Source organism: Sceloporus occidentalis, unplaced genomic scaffold (assembly GCF_023333645.1).
Source record: "Sceloporus occidentalis isolate IW3139 unplaced genomic scaffold, rSceOcc1.0.p SCAF_11, whole genome shotgun sequence".
Classification (NCBI taxonomy): Eukaryota; Metazoa; Chordata; class Lepidosauria; order Squamata; family Phrynosomatidae; genus Sceloporus; species Sceloporus occidentalis.
In genome coordinates, this window is record NW_028316991.1 from 5,297,264 (window position 1) to 5,315,764 (window position 18,501).

The window sequence follows — 18,501 nt, forward strand, 5'->3', positions numbered from 1 at the left end:
ATCGTTGTTGAGCAATTGTCAGATTTTGTTTTGCCATGCGTAATGCTTTATGTATTATTCGTAGTCTTTTCGCCGCTTCGGGCACCATCACTGGGGTTATGGATATAGGCAAGTCAGGAGGATGGTAACCGTATAGCAGAAAGAACGGGGTTTCTTGTGTTGATGAGTTCTTAATATTATTGTGTGCAAATTCTGCCATAGGCAGCAAAGATGACCAGTCCGATTGGAGGTAAGATGTGAAACAACGAATATATTGTTCTAGACTTTGATTTATTCGCTCCGTCTGACCATTAGTTTGAGGGTGATAACCAGAAGATAGGGCTGGTTCAATCTTCAACCCTTTACAAAAAGACCTCCAGAATTTTGAAGTGAACTGAGAACCCCGGTCAGTCAGAATTTGAAGAGGAACTCCATGTAAGCGAACAATTTCTTTTATGAACATGTCGGCTGTCTCAGTTGCTGATGGGAGGTGTTTCAGTGGTATGAAATGTGCCATCTTGGTCAGTCTGTCTACAACAACCATGATGGTATTATATTCGTTAGATAAGGGTAATTCCACTATAAAGTCCATTGATACGGAGGACCATGGCGATTGGGGAGTGGGAATAATTTGTAACAATCCCGGAGGGCATTGGTGTGAGGTCTTGTTCCTTGCGCAAACTTGGCATGAATTCACATAGTCTTTTGCATTCATTGCCATGTTAGGCCACCAGAAACGACGGCGAAGCAAACTGAGCGTTCCTGAGATCCCTGGATGTCCTGCCAACGGAGCGTCATGGCAGATGCGGAGAGCGTCGGTCACAAAAGGTGGAGGTATTATCAATTTATTTTGATGATAAAAGAGTCCTCCTCTCCTCTGCAACGGCTGGACTGTAGGACGATGAACTCTGAATTTGAAGTAGTCCCTCAGGGAGCTAATAAAATCTTTCTTGGTGACCAAAAAATGTCTCGGGGGAATTATTGGTTGGGTGGTGTTGGGGTCATCCTGTTCATTGACATATTGGCGAGATAAAGCGTCAGCCTTGCCATTTTTACTTCCTGGTCTGTAAGTTATGTGAAAATTAAATCTTGTAAAAAAGAGAGACCAGCGCGCCTGACGAGGTCGTAGTCTCTTGGCTCGTTGAAGATACTCCAAATTGCGGTGGTCGGTAAAGATAACAAACGGATGTCGAGACCCCTCGAGATGATGTCTCCATTCCTCTAGTGCACACTTTATTGATAGCAATTCACGATCGCTTATGTCATAATTCTTTTCAGCCGGTGAGAGTTTGCGAGAGAAAAATGCTATAGGGTGAAGTAGATTTTTAGGTCCTTGTCTTTGAGAAAGGATAGCCCCCACCGCTACTGTAGAGGCGTCTACCTCCACAATGAAAGGCAGATCAGCATTGGGATGTACCAGTATAGGAGCAGAGGTAAATCTTTGTTTAAGCATTGTGAAAGCCTCCTCGGCCTTTGTGCTCCATAAAAACTTGGTAGTTTTGCATGTGAGGGTTGTGAGAGGAAGGACGACTCTGGAAAAATTATGAATGAAACGCCTATAGAAATTAGCAAATCCAAGGAATCGTTGCACATCTTTACGTGATTGAGGCTGTGGCCACTGTTCAATGGCCTTAACTTTAGTTTTGTCCATTTCGATGCCTTTGGATGAAATGTGAAATCCCAAGAAGTCTATATTATTAGTTTCAAACTTGCATTTTTCTATTTTGGCGAACAAACGGTGGGCACGAAGACGTGAAAGAACCTGGTGGACATGGCTGCGGTGCTCTTGGAGGGTAGTGGAAAAGATCAATATATCATCTAGATAGACGACCATGAACGTATCTAATAAATCCCGGAAAATATCGTTGACAAGGTTTTGAAAGGTAGCTGGAGCATTACATAGTCCATAGGGCATTACTAAATATTCGAAGTGTCCATAACGAGTGCGAAATGCAGTCTTCCACTCATGACCGTCTTTGATACGAACAAGGTTATATGCTCCTCGTAGGTCTAGTTTGGTAAATATAGCGGCTTGTTTTAAACGTTCGAATAATTCCGGGATGAGAGGAAGAGGGTAACGATTTTTTATGGTTATAGCGTTTAGTTCTCTGTAGTCCACACAGGGCCGTAAACCCCCATCCTTCTTTCCTACAAAGAATATCCCTGCCCCGGCTGGCGAGGTGGATGGACGAATAAAACCCTTGGCTAGGTGTTCGTCGAGGTAATCTCGTAGTACTTTCAATTCAGATTCCGACAAGGGATATATACGGCCGTAAGGAATTTTAGATCCAGGTATGAGATCTATAGGACAGTCGTATGAACGGTGTGGCGGAAGACAATCAACTCCCTTCTCATCAAACACGTCCTGGAATTCCATATAGCATGAAGGCAAACCCAGGATGGAGGTTCTGGATACAGTAGGGGAAGTTTGAAGAGTAATATGTGCAGTACTGAGACAATGGCGGATGCAGAACGGAGAGGAAAATGTAACTTGTCCTGTAGTCCAATGAATGACGGGATCATGTTGCTTGAGCCAGGGCAGGCCCAAGATTAATGGAAATAGAGGGGAATTGATGACATCAAAGGTTATTTTTTCTGTATGCCTATTCCCTATAGAACAGGTGAGTGGGACAGTCTCTAAATGCACTGGTCCGGAAGACACAGGTGAGCCATCAATGGTCTGGATAAATACCTCATGTTTCTTAGAAGAGGTAGGGATCTTCTGTTTGGCGAGGTATTCTTTATCAATTATATTGCTGCTTGCCCCGGAGTCGATGATGGCTTGGAGATGAAGTTGATGAGACCCCCACTGTAAACGCAGAGGAACAGATAGGTGAGTAGCGGTCTCCAGAAGTATGGACGAAATACAATACGATCTGTTTCTGGACTCACCTCTAGGTGATTTAGGACAGATAGGGCAGGCCGACAGGAGATGGGAATCCGCTCCACAATATAAACATAAATTATTGTCCCTACGTCTGTTCTTTTCTTGAGTGGACAGAGAAGATCTTGCTAGTCCAATCTGCATAGGTTCCACCTCTGATAGAGGTGAGGATGTAGGAGTAGGATCCTGTGAACGAGGCATAGATGTTCTCCATGAGGGAGTCCAGGAACGATGTTTCTCGGCCCTACGTTCTCGCAATCTCCGATCAATAGAAAGAGCCAAAGCCATGAGAGGTTCAAGTGAATCGGGAACTTGGCCATGAGCCAATTCGTCACGCACAGCATCCGAAAGTCCTAAGCGAAATTGGTCAGCGAGGGCATAATCGTTCCATTTAGTATCCGCAGCGAGGCATCGGAACTCTGTAATGTACTCCTCCACTGGACGGCGGCCTTGCGATAGGGTACGGATAGCTGAACATGCCGAGGAGTGGAGGTGTGGGTCATCGTATAATGAGGACAAAGCAGCAATAAAGGAGGTATAATTATGAATAACAGGATCATTTGAAGATAATAAACGATGTGCCCAACTGGCAGGTTCACCCTCCATTAACAAAATTATTGAACGAATCTTCACTGAGTCAGAATTATAAGTACGTGGTTTAACAGAGAATATGAGTTCGCAATTCGTAATAAACGTACGGAAGGTCTTTCGGTCTCCGGAGAATTTGGTAGGTAAAGGAACTTGGGGTTCAAACGACGGTCCTGACTCAGGTGCTGCAACGGGGGGAGCAGGTGGTGGAGAAGGGTTAATAGGAGCAGCAACTTGGTTCTTTAGGTCCGCTACTTCATTATGAAGATTTCCATATTGAGCTTGCATGTCCATCATCATTTGGGCCAGCTTCTCCATCTTTTCGTTCATATCTGAAAGCGTGGCTTGGAGTCCTGCAGGAACCATAGTCATGGCTGAAGTATACTGTCACGATCCGTAAGTGAGCTGGTAAGCGAAAGGTTCCTAATCGCAAAAACACCAATCCACACAGGACAAAATCCAGACGAGGTACAATAGGGCATAAGCAGAGGCAGCGTCAAAAACAAGCAAGGGTCAAAGGCAGGCAGCAAAATAGATAATGGTCGGTAAGCGAGAATAGGAACTGGTACACGAAGGGTCAAAACACAGAGCACGCTTCAGTATAGGAAATAAACTTCAACTGATACTTCAGCAAAGGATACTGGGACTGAAGCGTCTAAATACGTTCAAATTTGGCGCCAAAATGACGTCAGTATTTGAAACGTGTTGCTATGGCAACGGTGGAGCGTGTCCTACGTTTAACTTGATTCTGCCGGCAGCTAGAGGGAGACGCGTCTCCCTGGCAACGGAGCGAGCGCCCCCTCCCTCCTGTTAACCTCCGGCTGCAGCTGCGTGGGAGTGTAGCTGGAGAGGCCCTGCTTGCTGCTGTGTCAGTAAGCCGGGAAGGAACGGAGACTTCAGCGTGGGAACGATGGCGGGGGTAAGTACTTGATTTATGACATAGGGACACAATATGTATATAGGTTGAACTTGATGGACTTTGGTCTTTTTTCAACCTTATGAACTATGTTACTATGTTACTCCAAAAGACACGTGGAGGCACTCTATTATCGTACATATGGGGCTAAGCCTACATTCTAAAGTGAATTGATGAGATAGGTAAGAACTGCAGGTTACATATTACGGATTCACAGAACTTCTACGCACTGACAACACAGTGTTTCAATGTGATGAAGAGATAACCCCTCTTCTCTGCTGTTTTTATCACTAGTTGCCGAGACTGTTTGTTCTTGAGATTAATTGATTTTAGTATACCAAGAGCCAGCAATGCCACGTAACAGATTTCACAGAAAACGTTCACATAAAACTTGCATACATTATGTTACAAAATACATGTTTATATTATATTCCATATTCTTGAGTAAACGACTACCTATTATGAGAGACGTTTTTTGCGGACTGTAAGAAATCATTTTTATACTTTTATTTTGTTCTGCACATTTTAGGCCTGAATGCAACTTGAGTGCTAGGAACATATGGTATCAATTAAGCGACGTAGCTTAGAGGGTCTTCTGTGAAATGCCGGTGTATCATATGACTGTTCCAATAGGATTCCTTTACGTATACCCTAACCAAATGTAAAGGGGTATAAATAGGCATGATTACAAGGGCAAGGTCTCTTTCTACACTCTTTCTACGCTCTCACCTTCATCTCACCAAGAATATTGAGCCTACAGTACCTTTTATTACCATTTGTTCCAGCATCGGTACTGTATGAATTGATAATTTGTTATCGAATAAACCTAAACATAGAAGCTGTGGTCTTGATTGCTGTTTGATCACTGGAGAAGTTTAGATATTCAAGACAAAGAATATTCTAACACGGACTATTGCAAAAATGCAGAGACGGGAAAACATTTGGGATCCAGTTAGTGATTCAGCACATTAATATTTGATGGTGTTGATACACTCTAGCAAACAGTTGCTGTAATTTAAACACCTTTGCATTTTACAGCATTAACCACACAATCCCATTTACTTTCTTTGCGCTCCATTTTCTGCTTCTTCATGTTTTTGCTTTGAAAGGGATCATTAGTATCCTCTTCTTCAGCCTCTGATACAATTTCCATTTTCTGAATTATTAGCTTAATAAGTTCATGCTGCTTCTGCATGATTAACGACAGATCTTTTAACCTAAACACACACAAATAATAATCAAATAGAGGTAAAGCAGTACCTGTAAGCTGCATGAAGAGCTACATTTTCAGGAAAAACTAGAATAGAATAGTATCTCAATATAATAAAGCATTTACAATATTTTAAAAGTGGTGAACCAATAAATTAGCATTAAATGTGGATTTTTATTTTTTTATTACCTCTAACTGTACATAAGAGGTAAAACTGGGAAGCGATGCGCTGCTTTCAATTTTTTTTATTTTTTCATACTGAATAATGGATTATATAGATGCATATGGTTTAAAAAGTTCCACTGCATATGGTTTAAAAAGTTCCACTTGTACTAAAAACCCAATTTATAACACAAAGAGAAATTACAGTTGTACAAGGATATAGCAAAAATGTTGAAAACATCGTCCACAAGTGTCCTGAAGGGGTTAATATATATGAGCTGAATTTGGGGACATGATCTGACACATAAAGTAGATGCTATCTTCATCTTTTCTGCCTTATGAATTATATCAGTGGATATTTGACCATGCTAAACAGAGATAAAGAAGAAAAAAAACTGCAAAGCATCCTAAAATTCAACTAAAGCCATACATTTATCTGCAGATGTTTGTGAATCAATGTAACTTTTAAATGAAAAAAAAAAACAGACCTGTTTTTTTGCTTAAAAATTTCCAGCTCCACTGTTGTGTCACTACTAGGAATTTCTGCTTTAAAGTTCTCACAAGTGAGAAAATACTTAAGAAAAGTCTGAAAAAACAAGAAACCCAAACTGTTACATGTATTTTCTAAGATAATAGTACCACATATGAATTATACCAATATCATGAAGCGTAATACTGTTCAGAACATGCACAAGACTACACACATTAAAGGAACTCCTCAACACACAGTATTAATGAATTGCCTCCCATCGATACATATTAGTTAATAAATTAATAATAAATGAATTACTGACTCAGTTTGAGTAAGTCATATGTGCTAAAGGAGCAGCAATAAAAAGATGCACTAATGTGTGCTTTGGGTGAAAGTGGCACCACAATTCATCAATAAGTAGGGGATTGATGCAGTTCACCAAGACCAAGAAATCAATCTTTTGTGTACACATGGGATGAAGGTTGGTAGGTCTATACTTACAGAGTTAAAAGCGACTCCCCAAATTCTTGGTCTGTTGGGGTACACAGTAATACCGACTTGATCTACATGCTTCAAGAACCAGTAAGGCAGCTTCTTCTCCAGATTTGTATGGAGGCTCACCTTATTGGAAAACAAACATGATCACTTCAGTTTAGAAACATCAGCACATTTTTCCACCTGTTGCGAAAGCGTTATGTCCAGGATAGCCTAAATATACACAGTACACCCATTGTTAGTTTGACATTGTCCAAAATGACTTGTTCTCCAGCAGGCTTCCCCTTCTGGGAACCAAAAGGCAGAGCTACACTAATGGTTGTTGGCTATATTCAAATATTAACAATAAATATTAAGAGCACAACCCAATTTAAATCATAATGTGTGTTGCTCTTCCAGGTGCCCTCAAACCACAATTTTACATCAGTAAAAGCTCTCACATGGATACACTAGGTATCTAAAATCAAGACTTTTTGAAGAGTATAACCTGCATTGCTATCCTTTTCAGTGCTGCATTTCGTTGTACTTCTGCAATATCACCAACAGCCAAACCAATCTAAAATATGTAAAACACAAAAAGGAGTAGTTAGTGCAAGTCAACCAAATGTTATTTAAAAGTTGCCAAATTTTCCAATATATTATATATATATGTATATATATATAAAAAAAAACAAGTCTCAAACGCTACAAACTACATAATAAATATAGACGCGCAACCCCTTTATGTAAGATTTTATTCCGTGTGAAAAAAATACACAGAATAAAATCTGATTTGTTGGTTTATTTAACATTGCTCCAAATCAGTTTATGTTACAAGATGACATTCCCCAGTAATCATGGCTCCTAAAATATTACTGCTGGCAGTTTATATTTTATTCTATGAATGTACATTTTTATTTGTCACCAAAAACAAAACTGTCTGACTCTTTAATTTAGTCTGTATTTTCAACCCCCGGACTCACAAGCAAGTTCATAAGGAGGATTGGAATCAGCAATGTGAACATGATGAGATGGAGGAAGGTGAAGAATGGGTATTCTATTTGGTTGTCAAGCAGAGGATGAAGAAATCCATCGTGATAGTTAATATCTCCCAGCATCATGGTGAACGTCTGCATTAATGCCAGGTAAGGGTTGCTGAAGGTTGTCTGAGAGGAAAAAAAGAAGTAAAACTTATTTATATGAACATATGATACATTATGGCAGCTCCCTTGATATAGCATATAAAATACACAGAAAAGCCTCAGTCAAATAGTATATTAGTGAATTGTTATTCATATCTCACTATTAAAGGCTTGTCTTTAAAAACTCAAAACATTATTTTCTTTACAATAAATTCTTTGCTCGCCCAGAAGTCTAAGGGCAAATTGCCCCGGGTGAGCTCCAAATTCTTTAAACAGGACTGGTTCAGCTTGGGTTGGCTTGTTATGGAAAGAGGGATATCAATGGGGTCAGGTAGCATGACGTTATGAGACCCCATGTTGGTAACATGGGTGCTATGTGCAAGCAGGTGTCAGGATTTCACCCTGCCACCCTGAACCATGTGATGTATCCAGCTGTGCTGTTTCCAGCAGTGTTCTGTTGAATTCTACTTGTTTTGACCCAGCTTGTCCTGACTCCGTTCCTAGTCTCCTTATTCTGTTCCTGTGATCTTCTGGTTCTGACCCGGCTTGCCTGACTATGTCTGTCCTGCCTGTGGGCTCCTTGCTGTGAGTCGTGTGCCCAGCCAGTAGGCTTTACCTGTGTTCCAGCCTCGTGCCCTGCCAGCTTCAGCCGAGTTCTGTCCATGTGGGCTATCCAGCTACAGCGCCCGGCCGTGGACTTTCCTAGCTCTGTGTACCCTGCCAGTTACCTATCCCCTCCAAGATCCACACACTATCCACTCCGAGATCCATACCCAATTTGCTCCGGAATGCGTACCTTATTTGCTCAAAGATCCGTGTCCAAAGTCTGTGTGCTGCCGTGCCATTGTGTAAACCAGTTCTATTTGCATATACCTGATCTGCCAGCATACTCCAATATAGACTATTGCCTACATATGCAGCCTTGTGTGTGTTTTCTGCGCCTACCTATCAGTCATTATGCATCGTGGGGTACAGACAGAGCTCCTGGTATCCCCTGCACCTGGACTCCTCCTTGGCTCATGTCCTGACAGCAGGGCTCAAGTCATGGTCCAAGAGTGAGGTGAGTGAGCATGTGTACATAAATATTAGGATTTTGGAGATCAGTAATGCCCCTTTTAACTGGCCAATTAAAGCTTTGAAAGGCTGTGCAAAGTCACACTTCATAGTTTCCTTTTGTCATGTGCTGCACAGCCTCAAAAACTGAAGCTCTGGGATATGACATCATATCCTGGTGCTCAACGGTAAGGGTTTGGCCTAAGGCAGAGGCAAAAGGTGCCAGCCCAGCTTTGATGCAGCTGCTAAGCACAGGAAATTGAGATCATTGTATAGACTGTGTTATGCTATACACTTAAGGTAATGTTTGTAAAAAGCAACCCAAAAATCATATAAATTCAATTTTTGAATTAGAATTTTCCAGAGCGTACATTAAATACCTGGAGAGACTCAATGGGTTAAAAGGCAATGCAGTCCCATTTATTCAGCTACGTGGTAAGCAGTACAGTCATGGTTAAATTAGATTGGACTCGCCAAGATTGGTGTACCTATAGTAGGGCTAAGCAATGTATGTAAAAATAGTGTGTCTGGAGCCTCAATATTAATGCATCAAATAGATGTGTTTAAATAATATTTCATTGCTGGGTATGCAATGATATTAGTTAATATAAGCAACTTTATATAGGTTTGTTCATCATACACATCTTTTAAAAGATCTTGTAGGCTTTGTGAAAAGTGACAGATCCGCTTTAATGAAATACAACATACCATTAAAAAAAAAAGTAAAATAGCAAAACAGAATTTAACAGTTGTTGCATACTAACCTGGGGATAGAGCAGTACAAAAAAGCTCAGCCCAAAGCCCAAAATTAGAAAAAAGAAAAGAACCACAATTCTCAGCAGAGTCCTCAAGATCTCCCAGAACATTACAATATAAATTCCACAGTTTTCAAACCTAAAAGAAATGTAGATTGTTTTACATTACAAAGCAATTCATAGAATGTTTAAATATTTAGGTTCATTCACATGTTTTAGACTAGAACGCAGACTTTAACTAAAGGGATAGAAGCTGTATTAATATTTTTCCACCCGTTGGTCAAAAACGGTAATCCAACTCTGCTTACTCTTCTTTCAAATGCATTCAGTAGCTAGTGTTCCGCATTCTTTTGCAAACACACAATCATTTTTTCATATGTGTATTTTGTGGGGCTATCATGGATGGGAACATATTATCTTCTATTGGAGACACAGTGCATCCAACACTGATCTAACACACTTAAAGCATCGTTCCTGTAATCCTCAACAAATCTGGTAGGACTATTATTAGAACACTGTACCTTTGAAGATATATTAGAAAGTTAACCCACGATGCAAATACAGCCATTGAACCGAATTGCCACTCCCAATGTCCCATGGTTAGCGTTGGCCGCCATAACGATGACACAAAAATAATGCTTGAAATATAAATTGCCCAGTCTATAATATTGCTGCTGTCCATCAGGTACTTCAGTTTCTACAAATTAAGGACAAAAATATTATAATACTGTTTATTTAGAAGGTCTGTAGTAGTAAGAACACATGCTATCAATTTTTGTTTTTCTATGTATAAATCCCATTACACCCGTCTACAGCGTAAGTATGTGTATACGCCATCTATGGAGGATGTAGTCATTCTATACTATTGTTATTTAGTTGGCTAGCTAGTAATTTACTGAACATTAACAAACATCAGGTAAATCAGCTAAGTTGTCACAAACACTGTATGATATAAATGTTAATAAGGAACACATATGCACATGACTAATTTATCTTTAGGGAAGCCAATGACAATTCTAATTACCCACCCCTTTGACCTTATAATATCAAGATATGTTAACATACCTGTTGACAAATCTGTATAAGCTCTTTTATGATTCCTAAGGAACTCGTGGTAAGTACAATGCCCATGCAAACTCTTGTGAAATACCTATCCTGGAGACAATATAGTTAAATGAATTATTCATGTATTCTAAATTACAGAATAACATATATATGTATATATACATAGCATCCATGCCATCTGATCTGCATAGCATAAATAAAGGTTTGTTGGTATAATTATGATTATAGTAATTTCAGTATATTTCTCTAAATATTTAAGCAGTATATTTCAAATAGTGCTAATGAAAACAATGTTAATAATATACATTATGTACGTACCTTCAGTTGTAATGGTCCTGGCTTTTGTGTTACATTCGCATTGAGGGATTCTGGCCTAACAGCATTCATGACCAGAAGGGTTAAAGGTATTAAACCCAGTGAATAAAATGCCAGGTTTAGGAGATGTGCTTTAAATCCATAAGCCATCCTAATAAAAGAAGATCATTAGTGGATTTATTTGCTTACACTGTGGACCTCATTTTATCACGCACAACATAATTATTCTATCAGTTTTAAGCCAGAAAATGCAGCCCTGCTGCTACAGATGCCCTCCTACTCCATGGTGTAATTATTCATGCCACTGATTGGCTGCTTGAAGTCAATGGAAGCACTTACTACAAATGCATATATGGGATTCGGAAGAATCGTCCCAAGCATTTATAAAAGGGAACAACATGAACATTTTAAGGAACCACAACAAAGCCATCATATGCATTAAAGTGCAAGAGTGTCCCTTTAAATGTTTAAAGATGCAAACTATTGGAACTGTTACATTCGTTAAGATGTACTGAAGAGTACAAAGTGATACATTAGTAAACATTTTGCATTCCACTTTCTTACTATAGGACAAGATGTTCTTTTCTTCATGACGAAGATGGATGGATGTATAGATAAAAAATCTTTTCTTTAATCGTTTTCATATCTCTACATATGTTTTTTTACACCACCTTTGTAAATGTAATAAACTTGTTTTAGTGATCTGTTTCTTAAATACATACCATTTCATAAGCAAATACTCTTTACAAACTGGATGAGAAAGCAGCTCTACACGGTTATGATTCACCATGGCCTAAAAAGAATACCAATTCAACACTGAATATACTGTTTTAAATATTCAAAGTCATATTTGACATATAGTATTTTTTGCAACTATTAAATTATAATTAAATAAGACATCACAGAAAATGCGCCTACAGTGCAGTTATTTCTGTTTAACCTATCATCCTAAATAGTTTGTCTATAGGTTGCTTGTGTTTACATTTCTTCATATCTTATCAGATAGTGGGGTGTAATCAGAAATATAATATATAATACAGTGCTTTGAAAAAGTATTTTCCCCTTTCTGGTTTCTTCTATTTTTGCACATATGTCTCACTTAAATGTTTCAGAGCATCAAGCTAATTTTTTTTTTTTTTATTTTTTTTTATTATATAAATTTTTTTAATAAATTTTTGTTCATTCATTACAGACAGTATTTCTTTCAGCTAAAAATAAAGAATAAAGTTCTTCATCCTATACACACAGGAAATTTCCACACAAATGAGTAACATAGTGAGGATAGTACATGTATGGAAGCAAACTGTCAAGCTAATTTTAATAACCCAAGTACAGACAAACTTTTTAAATTATGATTTTCTGTATAGAAGGAAAAAGGCTACTCAACCTTACCTGTCTCTTTGTGAAAACATAATTGCCCCTTAGTTACTAAATCAACTACTTAACCAAATGTAATTGTAAAATGGGTTCAATTTCACTAGACACACAGGCATGATTGCTCCCAGCCCTGATGAATCTAAACATCAATTAAATAGAACCTGTCTTGCAACGTGAAGTAGGTAAAAAGGTCTCAAAAAGCAGCACATGATGCCACGATCTATCAGTCTGGAGAAGACTACATTTCTAATGCTCTGGAGCTCCAGCGAATTATGGTGAGAGCCTTTATCTACCAATGGAAAAAACTTGTAACAGTGGTACACCTACTCAGGAGTGACCAGCCTACTAACATTCCTCCAAGAGCGCAACAACGACTCATCCAGGAGGCCACAAAAGAACCCAGACTAATGAAAAGAACTGGTATCTATGGGAGCTGCAAGGCAACAACCACTGCTGACCAAAAAGAACTCAAAGGTTCATCTCACACTTGCCAAAAAATATATTGATGACTTTTGGGATAATATCCTGTGGACTAGTGAGTCAAAAGTTGAACTTATTGGAAGACATGGGTCTCATTACATCCGGCGTAAAGCTAACACAGCATTCCACAATAAGAACATCATACCAACAGTCAAAGATGAGATGGTGGTAGTTTTCTACCAGAAAATCATAAAGGAGAATGTCTGGCTATCAGTTTGTGTCCTAAAGCTCAAGAGCAGTTTGGTGATACATCTGAAGCACACAAGAAAATCCACCTCTAAGTGGCTCAAAAAAAGAAATGAAGGTTTTGTAGTGGCCTAGTCAGTGTTCTGACTTAAATCAGATTGAGATGCTGTGACATGATCTAAAAAGCCAGTTCATACTGCAAAGAAGGGTGAGCCATAATTCCTCCACAGCAATGTAGAAGACTCATTGCCAATTATCGCAAAAGTTATTGGTTTTAGGGGCTCTTACCCTTAATAAATGAAATTGCATCATGTTTAATTACGTTGTTTTAATAGAAAATAGAAGAAATCTGGAGGGTGCAAATACTTTTTCACAGTACCGTAGTTCCCTGAATCCATAAGTTGGAGTTTAATAAATGGCTACATTTAACATTATCAGCATGGCTATCACTTCTGTGTCAGGTAAATGATTTTTTTTTTTTGGAAGAATACATATATATATGATTCAAAAACCTTACATTTAATGTTGTCAAAGGTTCAAAAATCACGTCCTTCTTTGAATTGTTAGCTTTTTGGAAGCTGAGAGGGCACTGGAGATATTTGAAGTTATATTCAATCTGAAACATTACAACACACAAGATATATTATACACAAGTAAATTATAAAATCATCTGCCTTGGATAGTGACTCTAACCTTTTCTTCTTCCCTCACATTCAGTCCCTCACCAGATCCTGCCTAAAAAAACATCTCTCGTATCCGCCCATTCCTCACCCAAGAATCCACAAAAACTCTGGTTCATTCACTTATCATTTCCCGTCTTGACTACTGCAACACTCTACTAGTTGGCATTCCACTGTCTCGACTCTCTCCTATACAGTCTATCCTAAATGCTGCTGCTAGGCTTATCTTCCTTGCACGTCGCTCCTCTTCTGCTTCCCCCCTCTGTGAAATGCTCCACTGGCTCCCTATTACCTTTAGAATAAAATTTTAAATCCTTGCACTAACATATAAGGCCATCCATAATACTGCTCCTCCATACATTTCTGACCTCATAAGCAAATACTCTCCTACTCGATCCCTACGTTCTTCCCATGGGCTAAGGCTGTCCTCCTAACTTATCACCTCTTCCTTTTCCCGTCTACAAGACTTCACTCGGGCTGCCCCATATCTCTGGAATCTATTCCCAACGAACCTTCAGCATTCACCCTCCCTCCCGAATTCAAGAAACATCTCAAAACCCACTTCTTCACTACCTCTGACCCTTTCTCTGTGCCTTATGTTTGTCACCCCATTCCCTCAAGATTGTAAGCTTGCGAGCCGGGTTCTCTCCACCTAATTTATCAATTTGTCTTAGACTGTCAATTCTTGTCTTGTCATACCCCTTAAATTTATGTATTGTATTAAGCGCTGCGTAAACTGTTGGCGCTATATAAATAAAATATAATAATAATAGTGTACATTACAAGACTATGGTAGAAACAACTATACTATTTTTTATTTTATATGTCTTACATTTTTTTTTATGAAATGAGTGGAGGTGTTTTGGGTTGTGTCATTTAAACAAAACATTACATCATTGGGAAAAGCATAGGAATATCTTAGAACTCTTGCCATCCTATAATACATACAGCAAGGTGCTTGACTTTTCTTTATTTTCTACCCTGACTGTTTTCTTTCTTATTTTACCATAACTGGTAGGTTGAAGTGTATTATAAACATATCTTGAAACTTCAGTCTTACTTAATATTAAAACAACAAATAAAAATCTTACGTAATGAGTTATTACTTTTAAGGATAGTGTCAGACTATTACAAAAAACAAACCAATGAAGCTGTATACATTTTTGATAAAACTTACATAAAAATCACAACTTTTCTTGTCAACATTCGCCTCAACCGTGCATCTGTCAAGAAGAGTCTTTAAAACAATTATATCACAGGTATGTTAATTCCAAAAAACATCCCCACATATTATAATTCAATTGACAATACTGTGCAATTCTATCTACTGGTCTATCATGAACACCAATCTCACAAATAAAGGCTTATAACTATAAGAGAGATAACCTAAAGAAGTTAAAGGTTTAGAAGAGAGATAATCTAAAGAAGTTTAATTGGCAGACCACTCTGAAATACTTGAAGACACATAATACAATTATTATACTTTTTTCTCGTATTCTTGATTTTAGGAGTGTCATATGTTGAGCAAGGGTCAATTGGAAATGTAAGCATTAAAGTAAAAAAAAAAAACCAAAAAAAAACTATAGCCTTTATATGTTCCTGTGGGAAATCTATAAGAATATAGTCAAAATATAGTCAAATATAGTTTACAATTTCGGCTGTCCAGCTTTAAAACACATAGGGTTATACGTAAGATATATGTGTGTATATATATATATATATATATATATATATATATATATATATTATTTTTTTTTTATTTTTTTTTATTTTAAATTTTTTTTTTTTAAACATGTGATACCTACTTATAGCAAGATACCTACTTTTAAACTTTCTGGCAGATAAGAAACCATTTCAATAATAGGGCACTCATAGCTAGACTCAAGGGAAAATTCAGATAAAACTTCTTCCCACCTGCAAAAAAATTAGGCAAAAGTTACCAATGGCAGTAGATTGCAGGGACATCAAAAATATTCAGCAGACATTTAATGTTTAATCTATTTGTTACGTATAGCTCCAAACACTCAATGCCTTCCTTCTGCTGTCAGACTACAGCTCCAAGCATTCAACTCCAGACATTCCCTACTTTTCAAACCTTACCCCTATTGTTTGTATCATACTCCTTACCTATCACTCTGGATTGCAGCTTGAACCACATCTTTTCTTCCATGGCGTATTGCTTCATGAATGAAAGATGCCCCATTTATATTCATGGTAATGGCCGCTCCACTGTCCAGGAGGAGGCTCACTGCTTTGGCGTGGCCCTCTAGTGCAGCTAGGTGCAGCGCTGTATTCTTATAGAGCAAAATTCATTCATTCAGTGGATGATCAAAAGAAAGTATGTGCGTATTCTACACAGGTCATCTGCATATTCAATTCCAAACCCACATTGAAAAATTGAGTATGTGTTGTTGTTAACATTTACATATAAAAACAAAAAATTGGACAGCGGATAAAAAAATAAGAACTTTTGGCCCATCTAGTCTGCCCATTTTTCCTGATGTAAAACCTTAATCAGTTCTTGGTCTTGTCTTAGATTCAGGATAGCTATCCCATGTATGGTTAAGTTCCTTAACCACTCTATCGCTTGTGCTGGGAGGATGGTCCATTTAACTACCACTCCCTCAGTAAAGTAAAACTTCCTTAAGTTACATCTAAGCTTCTGACCATCTAGTTTTAGATTATGACCTCTTGTTCTAACAATTCTCCTTCTTTGCAACAAGCTTCCACTCCTGTACTTTGCTAAACTCACATATCCCTTTTTTCCTCCAAACTATATACAGTGGCGGATCTACCGGGGTCGCAGGGGTCGCGACTGCGACCGGGCCCCGGCGGCAGGGGGGCCCAAGCCAAGGGGCCTCCCGAAATCTTTTTTAAGTTTTTTTTTTTTTTTAAATAAGGCAGGGGCGTCCAACATGCGGCCCGCGGGCCAAATGCGGCCCGCGAGACCTCAAGGTGCGGCCCGCGTAAGATCGGCAGCCAGGGCAACCGATCTTACACGAGCCGCACCTCAAGCCCTGCTACTTACTTGTGGGAGGGTCTTCTGGACAGCACAGAGGAAGCGGAGTTCACGTGACATCCTACTTCCTCTGTGCTTTAGCAGAGAAGGCAGAGGGAGGCCGCGCCCCCTGCTGAAGTCTGTGAGCGGCATCGAAGGGAGATGCAGTGCAGGTAAGGGGGTGGGGAGGGTGTTTGAAGGAGTGTGTGTGATTGAGGGAATGAATCTGTGAATTAATGATTATATGAATAAATGAGTGTGTGTGTGTGTGTGTGATAGCATGGATGTGTAAGTGCTGGAACCTAGGCATGATGGGACTGTGATTGCTGTTAGCAATCACACTCCTATCATGCCAAGTCAGCCAGTACATGCTGAAACCTGGCCAGCTGCCCCCCTTGTGTATTGATGCTGCCAGCAGTATGGGGTCTGCACATCACTTACAGCCATCCTGTACCAGCGTGTATTGGCTGACTTGGCATGATAGGAGTGTGATTGCTAATAGCAATCAGAGTCCCATCATGCCTAGGTTCCAGCATTTACTGGATGGATGTGTAAGTGCTGGAACCTAGGCATGATGGGACTGTGACTACTGTTAGCAATCACACTCCTATCATGCCAAGTCAGCCAGTACATGCTGAAACCTAGCTAGCTGCCCCCCTTGTGTAGTGATGCTGCCAGCAGTATGGGGTCTGCACATCACTTACAGCCACCCTGTACCAGCATGTACTGGCTGACTTGGCATGATAGGAGTGTGATTGCTAACAGCAATCACAGCGAGCACAGTCCCATCATGCCTAGGTACCAGCATTTACTGGTTGCCTGGGTATGATAGGAGTGTGATTGCTGTTAGCAATCACACTCCTATCATGCCAAGTCATATTGCTAATTTTGTCCAATTGTGTGTTACCTACTTTTATTAAACATGTGAGTTTTTATTATTATTTTTAAAGGTGGGGGTCATTTTCAGTTTTGGCTAAGTGAACCCTGAATGTTTTGGTCCAGAATTTTCATTTTAGTTCATCCCTAGAATAAATCTAGGGAATCCTGAATTTGTAGTCGCAAAACTTTCAAGGCCCAGAAATCAGTGAGAGGAAGAGTAAAGGTTTTGTGTCATTTTACTTTATTTTAATCTGCATATTTTATTAAAGGCCATATTTTTTGTCACAGTGAAAAATGAGTGCGGCCCGCGCACGTATACAATTCTGATGAAGTGGCCCACTGCAGAAAAAACTTGGACACCCCTGGATTATGCCCTTTGTACATGCACCCCTTTTTCTTTGATTTTTTTACAGATATGATTCAATATGTAAATTGAATTTGTTGAATTAGTTGAAAAAAAATTGTTGGGTAAAAATCATGTTTTTTTTGGGGGGTGAGGGGGTGGGGGGGCCCTTAACAGATTCTCGCACCCGGGCCCTGAGGCGTCTAGTTACGCCCCTGACTATACATATTGAGATCCCTTAGTCTTGCTGAACTTTTATCCACTCTTTCAGATCTCCAGTTGTGGTAAAGCTGTCACCTTTTAAATCACTATTTAAATGTCATGATAATAGTTTTGACATTGGACCAAATCCTCTCTTCCACCTTCCATCCATTGCGTATGGTCTTGCATCGATGTCGTCTATTTATTATGTGCTACGCTTAATTAACCATAATTAGAACTGCAGTGTCAGGGTAGCACATGGGCAATTGCTGTAAATGGAAGAATTTGTAAAAGTTGACTGGATGAACTCACAGTTCTGTACATATTTTTTTCAAACATAAA

General features: G+C 39.2%; 1 protein-coding gene across 1 annotated transcript in view; it reads right to left on the minus strand.

The window, feature by feature from the left end:
* Positions 1-5,382: 5,382 nt before the first annotated feature.
* LOC149305472 (transient receptor potential cation channel subfamily A member 1-like) overlaps positions 5,383-18,501 on the minus strand; it is a 32,889-nt gene continuing 19,770 nt past the window's right edge. Inside the window, exons 14-27 of the mRNA XM_089477166.1 lie at positions 15,866-16,032; positions 15,562-15,652; positions 14,916-14,975; positions 13,576-13,674; positions 11,738-11,808; positions 11,019-11,166; positions 10,701-10,790; positions 10,157-10,332; positions 9,645-9,774; positions 7,669-7,851; positions 7,194-7,262; positions 6,713-6,832; positions 6,228-6,325; positions 5,383-5,584 (exon numbers count right to left, since the gene is read on the minus strand). Of these exons, the coding sequence (XP_089333292.1) occupies positions 5,383-5,584; positions 6,228-6,325; positions 6,713-6,832; positions 7,194-7,262; positions 7,669-7,851; positions 9,645-9,774; positions 10,157-10,332; positions 10,701-10,790; positions 11,019-11,166; positions 11,738-11,808; positions 13,576-13,674; positions 14,916-14,975; positions 15,562-15,652; positions 15,866-16,032 (1,704 nt within the window). The remainder of the gene's footprint in view (positions 5,585-6,227; positions 6,326-6,712; positions 6,833-7,193; positions 7,263-7,668; positions 7,852-9,644; positions 9,775-10,156; positions 10,333-10,700; positions 10,791-11,018; positions 11,167-11,737; positions 11,809-13,575; positions 13,675-14,915; positions 14,976-15,561; positions 15,653-15,865; positions 16,033-18,501) is intronic.